The sequence below is a fragment of the Copadichromis virginalis genome, linkage group LG3 (assembly GCF_057382275.1).
Source record: "Copadichromis virginalis isolate Kocher_CV1m ecotype Utaka linkage group LG3, C_Virginalis_male_GT1.1, whole genome shotgun sequence".
NCBI lineage: Eukaryota > Metazoa > Chordata > Actinopteri > Cichliformes > Cichlidae > Copadichromis > Copadichromis virginalis.
In genome coordinates, this window is record NC_140620.1 from 39,515,496 (window position 1) to 39,536,784 (window position 21,289).

Consider the following 21,289-nt stretch of genomic DNA (forward strand, 5'->3'; position numbering starts at 1 on the left):
TACCATAATATACTGATATTTCCTATTTGAACTGCGCTGTTATTGTATTACTCAAAGATTGGCGTATATCTTGCTATAAGCTTCTGTGATTGGGTCAAACCATAAACAGTATAAAAGATGGCGGTAGCCATTGTTACTTCACCATGAGTTTCTGAAGCCTTGAGCTGAGTCTTTTTATCACTGTAGCTTAGGAACAGCTTTACTAATGTGTGCTCCAGTGGAAACTGTGTTTTCGCTTAAAAAAAAGTACCACTGGTATATCAAAACTGCAAACTGTGAAATTTCTGACATTTAGAATGACCCATGAAGTCATCACAAAAGCGTTTACAGAGGTCGGGGCAGAGGGCCATGTTCTCATACTCTTCTACAAGAGAGAACATTTGTTTGTAACCACAGGTATTGCCCCCTGGTACTGATCAGAGAGGAATACCAGCACTTCCATGTTGGCTGTATCCATCTTTTACACCCTTTAGTGGTCAAAGTGAATTATTTTATGATGTTGTGGATAATTTTGCACTCTAGGAGGAAGTGCCCACCGTCCACCATCCATGACTGTTAGATGAGTATCGCTAGTGTCTGTCAGGCTTTTAGAGCCACAGTGTTGGATTCAGGATGATGGTTATAGAAAAAAAACAGGCGAGCACACTATCTTTTTTGTAACATTAATAAACATTAAAACATATACTAAAACAATTCACGCTTCAGATGTAACCTTCTAGTATTCTGAGGGAAAAGCATAGCATAACAATTCCTTGGGCATTTTTAACATGTACTGGCTGTGGCAAGAGTTTGGAAGCAAACATGGCAAAAAAAAACCTAGGACAACATGAAGCAAAGGCCACTATGACCTCTATTTCTGTAGCAATAGAAATAGGAAAACAAGAGTAAATATACATGGCATGTACTTTAATCATTTGGTCATTAAACTTCCACATAACATGGGCACATCCATATTGCTTTGTATTATTTATTGTTGGGAACAAATTACTATCACAGTACAATAAAATCACTAAAGACCACACTGGCGCACAGCACAAACCACAAGCATTCACACGCTTAATAAGATGCTCAACCAAATCCCACATCTGAGTAACAGCAGGAACAGAGCAGTGATAAACCACAGCCGCCCACAGTCACATATATCATTTAGTAGCAGCACAATCAATTCAATGTGTAGCTCACATCGCTCACAATTTGCCCGGTGAGATTAGAAAAGTTCAGTGTCTTTGAGGCTTGGAGAGGATCTAACAGGAGAAGAACCAGCGGAGCCTGACAGCTGAGTATTGTTGAAATGAGCTATCGACCTCCCCATACCGAGACAGAAGTCGAAGTACTTTTTTGCAGTTGTCTGTTTTATAATATTATTTATTACAGGTATTTTTATTTATATTTATTATTTCATTGTCATAGCGTCAAGTTTATTTTCGCTCCCACAATTCGATCATATGCAGCCTTCAAATTGGCTTTTATAATGAACCACTGAAACTGATGATGTGACTTTTCAAATGCTTTTCAACAGTACATAGAAATGCTGCTAAATTAATCAAAGAAAGCCATCAGCACAGCTTCTCAGTAGAGCAGGGCGATATGACCAAAAATATTTATCACGATATACATTTGAAAATTTGCGATAACGATATAACTGACGATATAATTGACACTAGACAAAGTACTTTACAACTCCACAACTTTATTAGTGCAAAAGAACCCCATCAATGTATTTTCACTTAAACAAGCAGCTGTTTTTTATGTGCATTAAAGCTACATAAAAATGTAACAGTGTAAATGCAAATTCCTTGCTGACAGTTTAACCAAAAGGCATTTCCAGTGGGAATTGGCCAACATGTCCTCAGCATAACCATGTATAATATCCACAAAACTTAAAAAGAGGTTATACACACACAATACGGTAATTTTATGTTGAAGCACTGTACGTATCACTCTGCAAGGCTCCTGCCTACGATGGCCGTAACACTCCGACAATCCATCAAGTGGTGCGGGTTCGTAGCTTAGCAAAATCGTACTAAAACATTTGACAGATTTTCGAGCGCCGTGTACATACAATCGTTTCGAGGTCAGTAAACACAACCAGAATTCATACATAAAGCACACGGGATTATAAGGTAAGGGGAACTGTCGATTTTCAGAGAAATCAAAGGGTTGATTTAAAGTGTGCCGTATTTTCCAAAAGACACGGTAATAACAACAGCCCACTAGCATGCTCTACCAAAAATAGTGCTTTGTTGTGTATCTGACGGACGAAAGCCAAACCAGCTCTGGTTCATCCGTTTCATTCAATGATCCTCGTTCGCCCTTCTCATTCTTCGTCGCCGCCATGCTTTTTCCGCCACGTGCGTATGAAAACAAAAGCACTGCGCATGCGCATTTTACCCATATTCTATCGCGATATTTCATTTTCTTATCGTTGCCCAACATTATACCGGTATTACCGTGAACGGTATGATATGGCCCAGCCCTACTTCTCAGGCTTACAGAAATAAAGCTTTACAATTACAGAAAAAGCACTGAGTGCATTTGGCTCAAACTATTAAACAGAGGGTGTTTACCTTCACTGTTAATACTGATAGTGTGTGTGTTATTTCAAAATGTCACCTTAATGTACCTGTACTTACAAATATAAAGAATCAATTCAATAAAAAAACTGTATCAAAGAGTACTGGGCGACAACTATAATTTTCTGAGTTTTTTCTTCATTAATCTATGACCTCAGCACCATCTGTGTGCAATCTTACAAAGGACTGGGTATCCCTTTACTTTTGTACCAATTACATTGTAATTGGATAATTGCCTAAAACGCTAGGCTTTAGTTTTTTTTAGCGAGGTTACCACAGGCTTTGAAACTGAACAAAACAGTGGTGTGAAAAGGTGTTTGCTCTCTTCCTGAATTCCTGGTGTTTTGCATATTTATTACACTTACATGTTTTAGATCATCAAAAAATGTTAATATTACACAAAGACAACTTGAAAAATAAAAAAATGCTGTTTTTAAATGGTGATTGCATTGATTAAGAGAGAAAAGTTATCCAAACCCACCTGGTACTGTGTGAAAAACTAATTTGTGCCTCTTGTTAAATCGTGAATTAACTGTGATTAACCACTTTTTTTTTTTTTTTTGGAAAGATGGGTTCACTTTCACTAAACACACTCAGGCCTGAATACTGGCAGACCTGCTGAATCGAGAAATCACTTAAAGAGAAGCAGTCTGACAAAGTGAAGCAGGCTAAAAGAGCTCAAAAAGCAACACATCACACCATGATCTAGAGAAACACTTGAGAAACAAAGTCACTGACATCTATCAATAAAACCATTTCAAAGGCTTTGAGACTCCAGTGAACACACATGGAGAAAACTTGGAACAGTGGTGAAGTTTCCCAGGGGTGTCCGGCCTCCAGAAATAACTCTAAGAGCACATCGATGACTCATCCGGGAGGCCACAAAAGAACCCAGAACAACATTAAAAAACCAGAGGCTTCACGTGTCTCAGTAAAGGTCAGAGTTCATGATTCAGCAATAAGAAAGAGGCTGGGCAAAATGCTCTGTGGACTGACAGGACAAGTGAATTAGGCCAGGAAAACCACTGCATAATAATTTAAGTCAGTTTAAAAACATCAACAACACCAGTTTCTTTATTGAGATGTTACTGCTTACATTCAGAAAATCAACAATTTATATCTGTTTTCTACTTGATTGAGTCTACTGTCATTACACTTCACACACTCGGCATAAAGTATTTAACATTTTTTTGATTCAAACAACAAATCCAGATCCAGCACTTTTAACTTTCATTAGCTCTGACATCACCACAGAATGAATGCCAGTGCATTTTATGAAAAATCTGAATAATTAACGAACTCGCTGCAGTTTTCACACTTTGCAAAGTCATTCAGTGGACAGAATTTGCCCATTTCACGCATTGGTCCTGGCCCCTAGGCCTCATATTTGATTTACTAGTTACACAGACCACATTTCTAATATCTCTACCAAGAATATTATATTGCAAAGACAACTGAAGCCAACGACAGCCTGATAAAAAGGGGAGGTATATATAGCTTCTAACTAATTTTCATACCATAGAGGATAACAGTAAGAAAATGATAATTATCAACTCCGTCAAAAAAACGAATGTCTTCTTAGAATGAAGTCTTCCTCTTTGTGCCTCACCTGCTCTTTGCTCCAGGATGTATGAATATTTCAGCAGGACTATTTCTCTGACTCTGTAAAGCCATTCTAACTCAACATGCTCCCTATCAGCCAGGCGTCCAACACCCGCCCCTTTATTCACACTCATGTTTTAAACATTGAGCTGCTGTCTCTCAGCTACACCTCATAAAAAACTCTGCTCATAGAAACCTCCAGCTTGCTGTTACACAACAATCCCAAAACATCTGTTTCTATGAGAACTCAGCATTCACGACTGAGCATGTAATTACTATGCAGTCAGCTTCCTTAAGGAGTTTCTCTGACAAGGGAGAAAGCCAGAAAGAAATAGCCAATGAAAGCTTAGTTATAAAGGACACAAAAAGGAGAAGATTGTTAGGATCTTAGAAATCCACGAGCAGAAGATTTGTGTGTGTGTACAAATCTTTCGTGAGATTTTTCAAATATTATTTCTGTTTAAATCCTTTAAGCAAAAAGCTCTGAAAAAGGCTTTCCTCACTCCATAAAAATGTAAAAATATTTTGCGCTGTAAGTCATTAAAATGCCAAATTTTAATTTCTCATAGATATAATCCAGCGTTTCTGTTTCTATTAATGCACATTGATGTGGTCTTTTAGGTATTCTATGCATGTGCCTTGAACTCTTAGAAAGAAACTTTCCCAATTCAGTGCGCTGAATTTTCCCAATTCAGAACCATGGATAGCTCCTCCAAGGATGCTTAATCCTGTTGCAGTGTTTTAACAGTCCAAGATGTATCAACTAATTCCAGTGCAATGAAGGCTGGGAGAGATGGGTAGGAATGCAAGGCAAGTTTGACTTACTGGGTGTTTTGCAGAGATTCTCCCAGTCACAACACTGGTCTGGTGCCACGTAGAGGAAATGTAGCTCTGACATGAAGAGACAAAGGGAGTCAAATATGAATTAAAAACAGGGAGAACCTGTAAATTTAACACATTATCACATGAACATTTCAGTCAGCTATGTTATCACTAATGTTTCCATATAGCCAAAAACAGCCTGAAAACAACAGCTGCGGTCTTGATTGCCCTGATCACTCTGATCCCGTGTTTGGACCCACACGCCTTCAACAGTGTCATGCCCAATCTGAACAAGCTGCTTGCAGAGTAGGGTGCCAGTTATGTTGCTGCAATAAGCAGGACAAAACATCAACAGCACCAACAAAAACAACACTATAGTGCTCAAGACTGCAGTGTAGTTATGTAACCCAAACATCTGCACACTGTCAAACCTATTAACCTAATAAATTAGACGACAAGATAATTACAGCATATAGTAGCTAAGGTCCCACGCAGCAGACCTTTGCTACTATTTCATGGTCTGTCTGTCTGTATGGCTTCTGTAGTATTCTTAGTTTTCCCCCATTCACTTTTAGTGATCTCCACTGCTTGTGCCTCATTGTTTGTCTGTCAGAATTTATTCACATTCACTCTCAAGGTTAGTTCCTCATGTGGCTTTTTTACTTCCCTCATTTCTTTACTCCTTATATCTACGTCTAATCCAACTCTGGCATCTGAGTCTTTCAACTGTGGCTCCATTCTGACTCTTGCCTTCTTTTCGGATGTGGTGTTTTCTGGTTTTCCTAAATCTTTCTTTTTTATTGTAAGTGCGAATAAAACGTCATTCGATGTTGTGGTGTCAGCCACAGGGTCCACGTAGTTGTGACATTTTACACTTTACAAAAATCTATTTTATAAAACCACAAATACTCAAGTTATGACTGAGTAGAAATTTGTATACATTTGTTGTTGCCAGCTTTTTTCCAAAATGCCGCCAAATGAATCACGATGATCCGAAGCCAAAAAGCTTTGGAGAACACCAGGCAGACTCATTTGCACGGTTGAGTAAGCACAGATTGACAAACACAAGCTGCTGCTCCCATGCACGAGGCTTGAAAGAGGCCCATGTGGAGGGACAGTCAGGCACAGAGATACATCTCTCTTCTGCCAAATGAATACAGCAGTGGCAATAAAACAGACCAACAGCTTCGAGAGTCCAACTCAGACAACATGTTTCACTATTTCACTAATAAGTCAGCACAGCAGAGCTCATCCACACTTGTGATGACTCTGTTTCAGGAGCTGTGAAACCACATCTTGTCACAGCCTCAGAGAGATGGTGACATTCACACCGGCAGCTGAATTTAAAAGGTGAAGAGGAAAAACACGGGTTTGTCCAGCAGCATAAATTACTGTTCTAGTGCACTGACACAGCAGCAAACTGTAAGCAAATGAAAACAAAAGCTGTGGGAGCTGCAGGAGTCCTTCTAGCCTGCAGCAACTTCTAAACCTTTGGTTTCACTCTCGAGTTTTTGTTGTTTCAGTCTCACAAAAAAGTCTAAAAAAATCCACATCAAGAAAAAAGAGTGCCAGTGGACTGAGTACATTTACCTTTTATACATTTTGTAGAAAGTTTGTATTGCAAAAAGATGCATGTTCAATCATCCATCTAAGGAAATTCCAAAAAGTAACTTGGATGAGTCATGAAATGCTTCTCCCACTAAAAACGCTTTGACCCGTTGAAAACAAGCAACTTTTTTGGGATGTACTGCCAAAAATATTTGCTCGTCTGCCTTCATACACATATAAAATTGAGTCACTTCCCATTCCTAACCCATAAGGTTTTGCCTGTTGCAGATATAGCAGCTTCAACTCTTCTGGGAAGGCTTTCCACAAGGTTTAGGAGTGCTTACGGGAATTTTTGACTGTTCTTGCAGGAAGACATTGGTGAAATAAGGCCTGGATGCAGCTGCTCGGCCATGGAAATCCGTTCCATGAAGCTCTCTGTGCACTGTTTTTGAGCTAATCTGAAGGCCATATGAAGCTTAGAGGTCTGTAAGACTCTGCAGAACGTTGGTCACGTCTGAGCAAAATGTGCCTCAGCACAGGGCTGATCCCTGGCCCTGTGATTTTATGTGGCCTAATGCTTTGTGACGGAGTTGCTGTCATTCCCAATGACTTCCACTTTGTTATAATACCACTAACAGCTGACTGTAGAATATTTAGTAGCTAGGAAATTTCAGGCCTGGAGTTGCACAGGTGGCATCATATCACTTAGGAATTCACTGAGCTCCTAGGAACAAACATTGTTTCACAAATGTTTGCAGAAGCAGTCTGCACGCCTGGGTGCTTGACTGTATACACCTGTGGCCACGGACGTGATTGGAACACCTGAATTCAATGATTTGGATGTGACTGAATACTTTTAGCAAAATAGTGTATAAACAGAGTTGACTCACCTTGCTCATCATGCACGACAAAATCCCATCAATAAAAGTAGATTTGATTTTGCGAACCTGTGAACAACAATGCAATTATTTGTTACAATAAAACACTTTATCTCTATACCTTATGTAACCCCCAAAAGGTAAAGCTAAACAATGATCATCTTAAAAAGAACAGATTTAATAACTTGGGAAGAAAACATCATAGTATAAAAGACAGATAAGGTCAAAACAACACACCCATTGGTTAGAGAAGTCCCACTTGTCTCATCTGGTAGTGGAACTGTATAATCATTATATAATGATCATATAATGATTTGTGATTTTGGCCAATGAACATAACCTGGATAATCCTTTCTGACTGACAAAAATTAAACTGATTTCTACAGAGCTCAACAGTGACCGCCTAGTTTTTTAGGGGCTCCTGCTCAAGAAGTGAATTTCCCATTCATTCATTTTTCATAATAATGATGATTCATAATAATAATGAACATGCCAGACCTGCCTGTAGTCCAGGATTATTTTTGGCAGAGGGTGCAGGTCCTGAAGCTGCAACAACTGCAACAAAAAGAAAGGAGACAAAGACTGAAAAGCTGCATTTTTGTGCCTTTCGTGTCAGGTACAAAAGAAAATCGATTGAAAGTCTTTATATTTTGCTTCTAGGACATGCACATGAACAAAATTTTCTGTAAAGCGGTTTTAATTAACAGGAATGCAGTACAGTGTATAAGTAGTCATATTATTTTGTGCTAAGTTTTGTTAGGGTTGGGGCAGGTTCCTCTGTGCTTTGTTATTTCAGATGCAGACTTCAGCTGGTCTGTGCTGCCCTACACGAGCTTGCTTCCACACCTCTTGTAAATCCCTTTATTGTGGCTGTGTTTTTTAAGGACAGGGTCTGGCTGTTGTTATGTGCCAGTTCATTATGTCCACAATTGTGGTATCTTGGCTCACTCAGTCTAGTGTTTGTTTCTCTGTTCCTGCCTCTAACCCTGTGTCTTTGTTTTTCTCCCAGTTTCCCTGCCTGAAGCATGTTGCCTGTTTTTGGAAAGTCAGCCAGTGTTCCCTTGACCGAAGCTTCTGTCACCCACACACCCAAATACTGCCAGTGGATTTCTCAGTCTTATCTGTGACTAGCCTGTCTGCCCACTCTCCACTGATACCCAGCTGCTCACCCCGGGCCTCCGACCTGCTCCCGAGCTCAGCCTCTCTGCACTCTCCAGTAATGCCTCAGCCTTTTCAAACCTTTTCAGTTGCTGCAACTCTCTAAATCAGTAGTCCATTCTTCCACAGTCTATCGCTGCTTTTATCACACTTGTAAATAAATCTTTACAAGACAGCTGTCTGTTCTCTGGGTATGAAAAGTGTAAAATCATGACATTGCTTAAATTTCGATTTTTCTTCAAAAAGATGATTGCATGTGAACAAGAAGGAACAATTTTATTTTGATGCAAACATGAATACAATAGCAGGAATGCAGTGTTATATTTACATCAAAGTGCAATATAAATGTTTTTTCACTAAAATTAACAAATAATTGTGATTAACAAATAATAATAATTACTATAAAATTGTCCACATTGATCTTTATTGGTGGTAATTTCAGATGTTTTTCTCTATTCACTGCTATGAATATGTTTGGGCACGCACTGTATTATAGTACAGTTTTCTTGGTGGGTATTCAAGAGTTAGGTCCTTTGATTTAAGAGCGCAATTTCTTGTTTTCATGATTTGATATACAAATTTTAGAGTTAAGTGGTTTTGCCACATACCAAGTTGGTCAGACCTGAGTGCTTGTCAATCTTCTGCTCCTTAACAGTCTACATTCAATCCATTAGACTTTCTCTCCTGGGAGGGTTACATCATTTTCACCATTAAGTTAGCACACTACCACCAGGAGGCCAGATTAGGGCTACTATATATAACTAAGGAGCTTTTAATGACATAATGTATATATCACCTTCTTTTTAATTCTAAAGTCATACAAGAAGGAGGTACACGTATTAAAGCCCTAAAAGCTGGGAACAGATGAATTTTATAAGAGGGCTGTTACATATAAAACTATTTAAAAGATAGCAAAAGCTCAAATAGGCAGAAAATGTGGGTAAAATGAACCAAAGACTGACATGCAACAAAAGTCGGGCTAATAATCAGGAGGCTCGCTGCTTACGACGCTTTAGCCGATGAAACTATTCCGCGATTCGGTCGTCAGCTGTGATTGACTGCTAGTACAAAGGTGGACATAAAATCTGTCCAAGCAGCAGCTCATGTATATTTGTACAGAGATAGAGACGTGACTAAGAACAGTGACTGTGCACTGAAGTTTGAGGGGAAACATCTAAACATGAAAAAAATAAATCTTTGTCTCTAATCTAAAGACATTTTTGGATTCACAGAGAACTGAGGGTCAAACTGAAATATCTGTCTGTGTCTATACACGTGTGTGTCATACTGCAGCTTCGGATGTTGACTGCTGCTGTTTGCCGATGGTCTTGGGAAGCTTCTTGTTTTCGCAGCGCTCATGAAGACGCAGCTTCTCAAACAGAATCTACAAACATTGTAAATCCACAACATCCACAAAACATGAAGCAGACGCAAAGCGTAGAAGAATAAAAACGTTTGCATATGCACGGTATACACACACACAGACACAGAAAAGCCATATACTGCACACAGTATCCAGATGTACACATGAAGGTACGTACTGTTCGTAGCTGAGTGTTGCTGGTCAACAGAAATATTTGTCCAGCTGCTCGGTGTGCTTCCTGCTCCAGTTGCTTCAGTTTAGTCTGACAGAGTTGGAAAGACAGACAAAATCACAGCAGAACGTGGCAGCACGGATCAGGTCAGCAAAGTTCACAGACCTCTAGAACAACATACTTTGGATAGACAAAAACAAAGCGGAGATGTTTGAACACCACGCTTGGTGAAAACCAACTGTCATGCACGGTGGTGGAGGGGCAGTCACTGAGTTCACCATGAACTCCTCTGTATACCAAATATTCTAGAGTCAAACGTGAGGCTATATGTGTGACAGATAACAGGAGAATGATCTCAAGCACAGCAGCAAAACTACAACAGAATGGCTGAAAAAGAAAAGAATCAAAGTGCTGTGATGGCCCCGTGCTGACATAATGAGTGGTTACTTCAAGTTATTGCTGCTAAAGATGGTTTTACAAATGACTAAATCTTAGAGGGTTACTTAGTTTCTTTTTGACATGACTGTATATGTGAAACAGGAAGTCATTTATTACACTCTGTATCTTACTAGGTGACCTTCTTCCTACACCTTTCCGTCCCATGGGAAACACATGTGATGCCTAAAACCTGCAGGACCCTGGCCCTTGAGGCCTGGATTTCCCCACCCCTGTTTTAGAAAAAACCCTTGCCGCAGGAAAGCCAGGGCAACATAAGAAACATAGAAAGAGGAAATGATGGAAAACAAATGGCACAAAAAAGAGAGGAGGGGGAAAAACAGAAACTACGCTACAGAAATGGGGCAAACAAGTGACTTGGCATAGAAAAAATGGAGAAACAGAAGAGAGGACTGAAAGATAGAAGCACTATTAAATAACTTGAAGATGCAAAGAGGATGAATCCCGAGAAGAACGCGATTGTGATTTAAATGAGGACATAAAGGCGTGAAATTCATTCTTATACAATATTTAAGCTAAATGTGAAGATTTTGAGCTGTTTTTTTAATGAAGGGGACGACACCCTCATCACAGCTCACTGCAAGTCTGAACAAAGCACTTGACAGACAAACCAGGGAATGAGGTTAGAGAAACGGAGACGAGAGGAAACGAGGCGGAGTGTATCGGGGTAAATGTGTTGATGAAATGAGAGACAACAGTCTGAAAGAGCAGCAGAGTGACGGATTTGGGAATATGGGACAAAAAAATGGGTAATTGGAAGAGTTGAAAGAAAGTTGAACTGGGAAGTAAACACTGGTGTGGGTACATGGGGGAAAATGTGAGAAGTAACACTGGTTATTCATGAACTGGTGAGAACATGTTTAACACAAAATTGCATTTGGAACAAGAAGGAGAGTTCAGAGACATGACTTGACAAAAAGGTAGGAGGAAGTGGAACAACTGTGGCACAAAATCAAGGACAGCAGTGTGGCGAGAGACTAACACGAAGGGACAGAAAGAAAATGAAAGGAGAAAAATTGGGGTGAGCTGTCAGACATGTACCTAAAGTCCAAAATATGCACTTTTCTCTTGCCCAGAGCAGGCACCAGACTGCCTCATCAATATTGGATGGGAGCCCCTTAGTACTTTGCTTGACACACAAAGGCACACATACAGAAGGCACAGGGCTCTGTAGGGCAATATTTTATTGCACTTCACACCATGTGGATCAAGACGTGGACTTTTTTGATGGAAATGAAGAACTAGATGGCATCTAAATCAAGGTGGAAGAAAGCTTAAGGGACTTTTTAAACATATGTAGAGTGGAGAAGAACAATAATCAGCGCACAGATTAATTTTGATTTTGGTTTTTTGGGAGATTTTTTTTTAAAGAAATGCTACAATTGTGTTAAAAAAGAAAATTTTTTTGTTGTTTTATATAAAAAGAATTGTTAAAAAGAAAATATTGGGAAAATGGATATTAAACCTAACTGTGAAATGGCATACTTTCGTTTTATATCAATCTGGAGACAAATCAGTCCCTTTGCTGAGAGGAATGTGCCGTCAGACGAGGCCCTTCTGAAAATAAAGGACAATGTCAGGCACAAAAGAACTGCTGACCTTCACACAGTCCTGTGAAAAACTAAATGAATGCCATGATTCAGTAGTTTGTAGAACCACCTTTAACAGCAATAACTTACAGTAATCACTTTCTGTATTGCTTCATCAGTTTTGTCACATCATCGTGGAGGAATTTTGTCCCACTCTTCTTTACAGTGTTGCTTCAGTTCATTGAGGTTTGCAGACATTTGTTCATGCATAGCTGTCTTAAGGTCAGATTTACAAACACGCTGCAACGGCAAAAACTGGATCTTGGTACTGTCAGTATTTGTAAGGAGAGCATCCTGATAATACTCCGGCCTTAGATTGAAGTTTTATTACACTTAAATTTAAATGGTTACAACTTCAGGACCGTGGACAGTGTGTACAGTTTTTTCACTGCGATCTCTTGAGCTGTTCTCAAACACAATTTGAGACAAAAGAGCAGGTGAGTATGTTTTGAAAGATGAAGCCTGATAGACAGGAGGGATTTTCTGGTTGGTCTTTCAACAGGTGAACTTGACAGCTCAGATAAAAACAACATCCAGCACAACAGAGTCTGGACACACATGACAGCACACGCAGACATTTCACAAAAAGGCACACAAATGTATTTACACACAACTCTGCCACAGCCTCAAAAACTTGAGTGCCTCAGCGCGTGTGTGTGCGTGTCTCTGCAGAGGCGTTCTGCAGCACAGCCTCTTAAAGGAAAGAGACAGACTATCCGTCCTATTTATAGTAACACAGAGAGCTATCAAGACTGCCTCCACAACAACAACCCTGCTGCTGTTTGCAAGACTTGTGAGTTGAAACTAAACTGACTATGTTGTGTATTCTTTGTGCGTGTGTTTGTCCATGCCATCTGCATCTACATCTTTGTGCATCCGTGACAGTTCTCAAATTTCATCTCCAGAACTGTTTTTTACTCTTTGTGTAAACAGGACAGGCCCCCAGAGGACATCCACCCCACACTTCATGAAATCTGCTCAGAAGAAGGAAACGAGATACCATTTTTCTGTTTGTCTTATGTTTTTTGTTTGTTTTTTCTTTTTTTTCCCTGAGGTCTGTCCTGTTTCTCATATCCTGCTACTGTCATCGCTGCTGATACAGCATCAATCAACAGCTCTATGCTTTAGCAGCCAGACTAAAATACAATCAACTCAGAGTGACTCAGGACAAATCCAAGCTGACCCAGTCAACCAGACACTAAGCTTGGCCTGTATTAAAATACTGTGTGAAAGTCTTGAACTTATTTATTTATATTTTGTTAGGAAAATAGGAAAAAGTTGCAGAGATTTATTTAATGTTCACACTGATGTCTGTAGACGCTCACTTTTGTACCTCACTCCTGACTTCTTTCATAAATATGGAGGATAAAATGAACCAAAAAATGACAATTTAGATTACCATTGATTTTCAGCTCTTGTGTAATTTGACATACCTCAGCCTTTTCTTATGAGTTCCCTTCCAGTAGATGGATCAACTGAAGGACCCGAGGTTCCTATGTCAGGTTTTTGTTGGATTTTTCCTATTTCTTAACAACATAACTTTCACATACTGTTCGTCTGAAGTAGATAGCATTTTAGGCCTGACACGTCTTTTGAGGCGCTGCACACCATGCTGAGATATTCCAAATTTTCAGCTAATAGCTCTTTGAAGATCAGCAAAATGCCTAAAGAAAACATTTAAAACTGGGTCTTTGCTAAATTATCTTTTCTGTATGGGCACAACACTAGTTCATCCCTTGAGTTAGGTGTCCTTTTGTGCTTGAACGATTTAACAGGTTAAAGAAAACAAAATTGACTGAAAATGAGTGAAAAAGCTACTTTAAAAAAATTGAAAGACCTTCAGAAAGCCTGCAGTATTATTGCTCAACAGCACTTTAAAAATGAGCGGACAGGCTGGCTCCTTGGAAGCAAAACATAAAGATATAAGGGGTGACTTTCAAGCCTTTCATACAGTATCGTATTTGGTATGATCACACAACAGCCTTTAAACATAAGAAAGAAACCAGAATATCTACAGTATATATCATGAATGTTAACTAATGCATTGGCCCAATGGGTTTTGTTGGATGTCCAGTTTTGCATTAGTCTGTAACTTATTTCACAAACTCACAGAAATAATGGTTGAATTGTTTAAAACACAGCATGCAAACACACACTTTTTACAAATATTTGCACTGATCTTGATTCATCAGTGTATTCTGGTTGGGGATTAACATTTACTGCAAAGGCCAATAACTCCTGGCAGTAGTTATTTTTCTTCTAGAAATCTTTTTCTTATTTATTAATAACTCTGACTGTGAAAGTTTAAGATCTACCAGTCAAACCATTCAGTTTACCACAGAGTTTTTTTGCCATCTTACCCCCAGCAAGTCTGAAGTTCTCTTTAGTGCCTCCTTATCAACATGGATGCGGTGGCTCTCCATGGCTGAAACAAGAAAAAGAATTTATTGATTCATTAACAGCAAATCTTTCAACAGCTGACAGATTTTTATTGTGGAAATAGAAAACTGGAAGAGCCCAATAAAAAAATTGTCATCCAGTATTACATGCTTTTACTCTGTTTATTCAGGGATATTTTTCACAATAAATCTCACAGGGTGTGGGGTGAAGAATCTGTGAGAAGATTTCGTTGTATTTTAAAACAATTCTGAGTGTCTGGAGGGAAAAAAGTAAAGCAGTGCTCACCTGCCAGAACAGGGATCATGTTCAGCTCCATATCTGAGTAGAGCTGCCACAGCCCTTGGCTCTGGACACACAAATTATCAGTTAGGTAATCTGTTGGTGTGTGTGTGTGTGTGTGTGTGCATGTTTGTATGTGAGCATTTACCTACATGTAGCTCAGAGCATAGCTTCATATTAAGCCTGTAGAGCCAACAGAGACCTGAGATAATCTGAGAAACCTGAGAGAGACACAAACAAAGAGAGAAAAAAGAAAAGGGAGGAGGAACATGATTCAGGTTTGTTGTGTAGAAGTACTTCGTGAGTCATGGTTTCTTCTATAGTTAAAATTAGTATCTTTTCAGTTAAAAAAACAACACCAAAAACATGAAAACATCAACTGTCTGCTGAAATCCTTTGGTGTCAAAGTATAACTAGCATCACCTTCTTTTCTATTCGACATTTAACAAAACAGACCTTTTAATTTTCACGTGAAAATGAAATGGGCAAAAATATCGAGACCTGACATTTCGTGGCACAAACGTCTTGAGGCAATCACTGCAATCGCACACTTTTGTGGCTCTTAATCAGCCTTCCACAATCCATAGCCAGAAGTCTGGTCCAGCGTCCTTGATGCAGTTTTGTTCAGTTTGATAGGAACAGGATTATAATTGTTTGCAGGTGCCCTCGTCGTACTCATTCTTAATGTCCCTTTTCAACATGATTTGTCTGCTTGCGAGATGGAGTTACAAAAAACTGACAGACACGTGGACGTCCGCACAGAGTCCTGAATTGACCTATTCTATGTTACACACACACACAGGTGCTGTACTACAGTCAGATTCTTCTCTTCAGATTGATCAGCACACACAGCGAGCAGCCTCAGAACAAACTGATGTTACAGTTTAAGATGTACGTGGTGGGTTATTATACTGTAAAAGGAGCCAGGATTGCAATAGCATCACTGTATAACACCTTTAATGAGTTAATGCACCCCATCCAGTAAAACAGCCCCATAATATAACTCAGCCCCCTTCATATCTTCTTCACTGAGCAGAGAGCTTACCAGAAAACTGCTTTTGTTGAATATGTCCAAAGGAGTTTCTCTCAGGCTCATTTTAGCTTGTTCATGTTTCTCATTTCATGTTTCATAAAAGTTGTACACAGATCTGTTTTAAAGTCCTTGTTTTTATTTTCTACTATTCAAACTTTCTTCATAAATATAGGGCGTGTGGATTTTCTTCAGTCCAGATCCAAGCAGGTTTGCAGCACTCCAGTGGACCTTAAATTTTTCAATAATTAGATGCTGTAGTCCCAAAAACGCTGCTTACAAGACTTCCAGCTCTAAGAATTTGTCCTATAGAAACATTACTTAGCAGTCAAGTGTAACAAATGCCAATTTAGACTTAAGCTTACTTTCTGGGCACCCAGGGCGGGTAATGTGTGGGGTCTTTTGCAGTATTTATGGAGAAGCTCCTGATAGCAGGAGGACGGGTCTGTGGGATCCAGCAGCCACCCTGACACCTGTGGGTCCTGGATATGACAGCCTGCCACTGCATAGGGAGAAAAGCTCATCATGATAATGAGCAGCATTTGGTTTCCTCCACACTGATCAGGGACTGGCATATGAATACTGTATAAAGTCACACCAATAAAATATGGGATGTGTTCACATTGTATATGACCAAATATGTTTGCTGTAGGAGTCGTGTGCAAGCATCTAAGTGTCCAGTGTATGTTTTTCATGACTCCTGCTCTTTAATGGAAACATTTTCCAACAGCGCCACGCTGCCTTGCTTCCATAATGTGTTTTTACTATGTTTGTTGAATAAAGCTCTAATTTTCTACCAGCTGTTTGTGGCTTGGATGGTTTACTGACACTAGACTACGTGGAATAAAGAAACAGATAGGGGCATTACTTAAGTCTTTGATAAATGTGGATGTTGACAATGAATTTGCAAAGCAGTGTTGTGCATAAACAGCTAGAAGCAGGTGTACATGCGTGAAGGTCTTTAGGGAAACTGTTTTTATTTTTGTGTCATGCCTTGTTTCCAGCTGAGGTCTCGTCTGTAAAACTGCAGAACTGTACGTAGCAAATCCTTGGATTTATAGCACACCACCAGTTGACATCTCGATAGCACCTGTAGCAGCATATCTCTGTGGGACACACACACCTTTAAGTACTCCTGCTTTAGTATCAAACACTTGCGAATGTGGATCTCGATTAGACACACATATATAGAAGCACAGACCTAGTAAAGAGCTGCTGGCTCTGATGGACTTGTTGTTGGGCCCATGCAGGTGTGTGTTCTAGTTTTAAGTAGACCAGAGTGTCGTTTGGGCCGAGCGCACCCTCCGGCGTGCTGCAGTCCAGTTCGTTCTTCATTAGTATGAGGAGGCCACACGCTGGTGGAGTGAGCTTCTATATCAGGGAACAAAAAGCAGAATTACAAGAGCACAGGGGCTGCAAGTTAATGATGAAGCAAACAACAAGAGTATACAGTTTACACAGTGATGAAAGGCACAGGGCAAGCTTCAGCCAGTTTTCTGAGCCGCTAAAGATGTAAACGTTAGCTGACTGATGCAGTTTTGGTTTTCTTAATTAATGCAACCTTCAGCAATCTGAGGTTTGGTGCATGAGAATGCAGAAGTGAGCTTGAAGACTTTAGCCAATCAGCATTAAGGACCTGATCTATAAGATAATAAAAGTTACCCGCAATGAAATAATGTGTCTCAAGTTCACAAATCCTAATTTATCTTAACGTATTTATGTTATTTCATACTAATGACTGCGTAGATCATAAACATTTTGCGTCCTTACCTGTTCTGCGTCTAACTGAGTGCTTCCATCTTGGTACACCATTGTTAGCACCAACACCTTAGCCTGCCCAGCGATCTCAAGCATCTGCACCTTCTCATCTGGTTTAAGTTTTCCAGAGTACTTTACTCTAGGGTCACATGTCAAGCTTGCAGCCAGACAGCCAGCTTTGGATTGGGTCGGCGGCTCACTGTTCCTAACTAGTTTTTGGAAACCTTTGGGCCCACTTGTGGTGGGGTTGGTTTCACATGCAGCTTGCTTGGGTTTGCATGGTTTGGAAAGTGGGGGGTGAATGGAAGCCTTCCCTGGTAATTCCCTTGATAGTTTTTCCATTTTATTCTGCCTGTTTTGCTGAGTTGGGTTTGAGGCATCTAGATGTGTACACGCCCCAGACGCTGCTCTTGTTTCATGTGAAGGACTTGCTTTCCCCTGTGGTTCTCTGGCACTCTTTGACTCCCTAACTCTTCCTTCCCTTGGTTTCTCTTGTGGAGGAGGCTCCCATTTTGGAGGGCGTCTGCTTAGGCTGATTTTGGCAGGAGGGTCAGTGTTTTCGTGCTGACATGCTTCACGTTTCCTCTTTAGGGGGAAGGAAAGTTTCATGCAAGGATGACTTGGAGAATTTTTTAGTTTTCGATTTTCTTTCTTCGGTGCTACAACAGCTGAAGTCAATTCCTGCACTGAGAAGAGGATTTGTCCAGGCGCAACAGTGATTGTTGGGGCCAGTACCAAGCTCGAGCTACTCCCTCTGGTGCTTCCATTAGTGGTCTAAGCAACAAAAAAGGTGAATAATGTGCAGAGAGCGACAAAGGACACAGAAAAAAAGAAGCAGGCACTTGAAATAGACTCCCGCTGTCCCTGCAGGTTTTGTTACACAGAACATCAATACTTCACTACTTAGAGGACTGAAGTGAATGAAATAAAAACTTCTAGTTGGACATGATTTGTTTTAGCACTTAGAATAGAAACGTAATTTAATTATTCCCATTCGCGCTTTGACGTAGCAGGATCACACAGTTTGTGAGAGAGAGCATAAAAAAGAAGGCCTGAAAAGTAAACGGGTAAGAGGAGAGAAGCCAAAGAAAGAAGGATGTGAAAGTCAGCCCTGAGCACTGTGTCCCAGACAGAAACACAGCCGCGATACTGTCTGACAAACCTGCCTGAAGCTGGGACAGGGTCAAAAAAGCAGACACACACACAGACACACAATAATAGCAGCTCTACTTTGCTTCTTTGGCTGAATGACGATGATTGTTTGACTATAAATAGTTACATTAAAAAGGGTTTAATGTACCAGAGCTGAATTGCATGCAGCATACATATAATAAATATACAGTATTTATCGTCTATATTTAAATAGTGCCGTGCAAAACTTGTGTCACTCTTCATTTCTTTATATTTTCCTTCCAAGGAGCCAGACTTTCTTGTAACTTTTTAAAGAGGTCTTGAGCAATAGTTCTCCAGACTTTCTGAAGGTCTCCCAAAGTTTTTCTTTGGCTGCTTTTTCACATATTTTCAGCCTAGTCCTTGTAACTGACCAAGTTTCTTTATTTGTGTATTAAGCCAAGTATCATTAATTTAAGCATAAAGAGTCAGCTTTGTCTACACATGATGGACAAATTAGAATGAAACTGCATCTTTAGGCTCTTTTTGATATTTGCAGCCTGTCACAAAGAGGTATTTGTTCAATTTTTTCACTGGAACTGATGAAAAATGCTTTTAAAAATAGTATTTTTTTCACCAACAAGATAATAAAAAGCTGGGAAACTTGGCATATACTGACATGCAAAGACCTGCCACAGAAGCTGAGAGATCCTTCAGCTGATCCATCTACTGGTCACTGAAGCCGCATCAGAAATGGCCTCAGTGGAAGAGCAACTGCCAAAAAGCTGTTCTTAAAGAACAAAAACAGGGAGAAGAGTTTGTGGTCTGTCAAAGTATACAAGAACTGGACTGAAAATAGTGAAAATCTAAGGTCTTATGGAGTGACAAACCCAACTTTGACATTTACGGAACACGCTCAGTCATTGGCTTCCCCAGAGCCTGGACCTCAACGTTACTGAAGCAGTGTGGGATCATCTTGAGAACATCCAACATCCAGAACATCCAAAGATGCTGAGGTTTGAATGTCCTTCAAGAAGCCTCGAGAACTATTCCTGAAAACTACATCTATAAAGTTCAATGCAAAAAAATACAATGTGAATACGCTGAACTCAATATATCAGTACAAATGATCATAACATCAAAACTGTTATGATCCCCAAGTCCCATCTACCACAAGTACAATCTCCCCTCCCTGTAACTTTAATGGCATCTTTAAAAAATGTATATTATTCATATCTTTAACTCCTTTCTTTTTATCCAAAAGCACCAGGTGTGCAAATGTTCTTTGAAGTCTTGACAAGCGATAGAGAGATGGGTATTTCTGAGGATTTTCAGAGATGATATGTGACTGTATTTATGTGCATAATTCTGCAGGTTGTTGGCTGTCGACCCGGGAGGTAGGAATTCCTGTGATTCAGCTCCCTGAGGAGAGACTTCATTCATTTCCCTGTAAACACAACCCGTTTTCCTGCTGACAAAGTCATGAACCCCCCTCATGGGTGCTGTGCTACAGGATATAGATAGAAAACCCAGGCAGACCGTGGCCCATAGCCCAGTACTGATGCATATGGAGAGAGTGAAAAGAGAGAGGGAGAATGGACTGCTGTGTCTGCTGCTGATTGTAGCAATACAGTAAAGTCCTGCCCTCTTTTTCTCTCCTTCTCCTGCTGCATCCTTCTCATTAGCTCTTCCACATTCCATGCATCCATGCATCCATCCAACCACCTCCCTTACTCCCTTTATAGCACTTTCTCTCTGCAGTTTGCTCTCCTTTTTCAGCTAATATGTATCATGGACTACGACTCTGTCGGGTCTTTATGACTCAGTGGAGACCCATTACTTGTTGTGTGCTGCAGTGCTGCTGACAAAACTCTTATTTCACACTAGCTACATTTATATCTATGTAAATGAGAGACACAGCAGCCTTGGTCTAACCTGAAAGCACGTATTTAAATTTTAGGACTTTTTAGTTTTTCAGTGAAAAAAGCAGAGGCAGAGATAAGCGGAAGAAACGGGGAAATAAAGACACATCAGTTAAACGTATAAGAAAAAGGACAAGTAAAAGACTGCAAGTGACAACAAAGCTTAGCAAGTACACTTTCTACCCAACTGAAGTGTCAAAGCGGATTTGTTATGGGCAAAACACTTCATGTCCTCTTCCCATCTTACTGATTATGTGAGCTAAGTAGGCATAAATTAAGCTCAGCATTTATGCCCTATGAGCATTACTTAGGGTTGCAATGTAAAGCAGTTTTTGGAATTTTGCAACATTTCTCTTATGAAACTTACTTTTGCATTGTCATGCTGCTGCTGGCTGCTACTGAGACGGGCAGCTCTAATCCACGACCAATTAGCCCCACACTCCTGGGACAATGTTGGCATAGCAGCCCTTTCTCCCTCTGAGTTCCCTAGGAGAGGATGTTAGAGCATTTTTCATCTGTTCATCACTTTTCAAGTCAGTCCTCAATCAATAAACCAGTTCTGTTATGTAAGCATGTTTGAGGCAGCATGTATGGATGCTTACACAGTGTGTGTGGCACCTCAGCAGTGT

General features: G+C 40.0%; 1 protein-coding gene across 1 annotated transcript in view; it reads right to left on the reverse strand.

Annotated features, from left to right (window-relative positions):
- The window catches only part of poln (polymerase (DNA directed) nu), a 78,385-nt gene that overhangs the window by 44,625 nt on the left and 12,471 nt on the right, over positions 1-21,289 (reverse strand). Inside the window, exons 6-18 of the mRNA XM_085451042.1 lie at positions 21,028-21,146; positions 17,641-18,402; positions 17,072-17,241; positions 16,864-16,976; positions 16,236-16,372; positions 14,993-15,061; positions 14,847-14,907; positions 14,522-14,586; positions 10,123-10,206; positions 9,870-9,965; positions 7,922-7,978; positions 7,436-7,492; positions 5,001-5,066 (exon numbers count right to left, since the gene is read on the reverse strand). Coding sequence (XP_085307168.1) covers positions 5,001-5,066; positions 7,436-7,492; positions 7,922-7,978; positions 9,870-9,965; positions 10,123-10,206; positions 14,522-14,586; positions 14,847-14,907; positions 14,993-15,061; positions 16,236-16,372; positions 16,864-16,976; positions 17,072-17,241; positions 17,641-18,402; positions 21,028-21,146 — 1,856 coding nt within the window. The remainder of the gene's footprint in view (positions 1-5,000; positions 5,067-7,435; positions 7,493-7,921; positions 7,979-9,869; positions 9,966-10,122; positions 10,207-14,521; positions 14,587-14,846; positions 14,908-14,992; positions 15,062-16,235; positions 16,373-16,863; positions 16,977-17,071; positions 17,242-17,640; positions 18,403-21,027; positions 21,147-21,289) is intronic.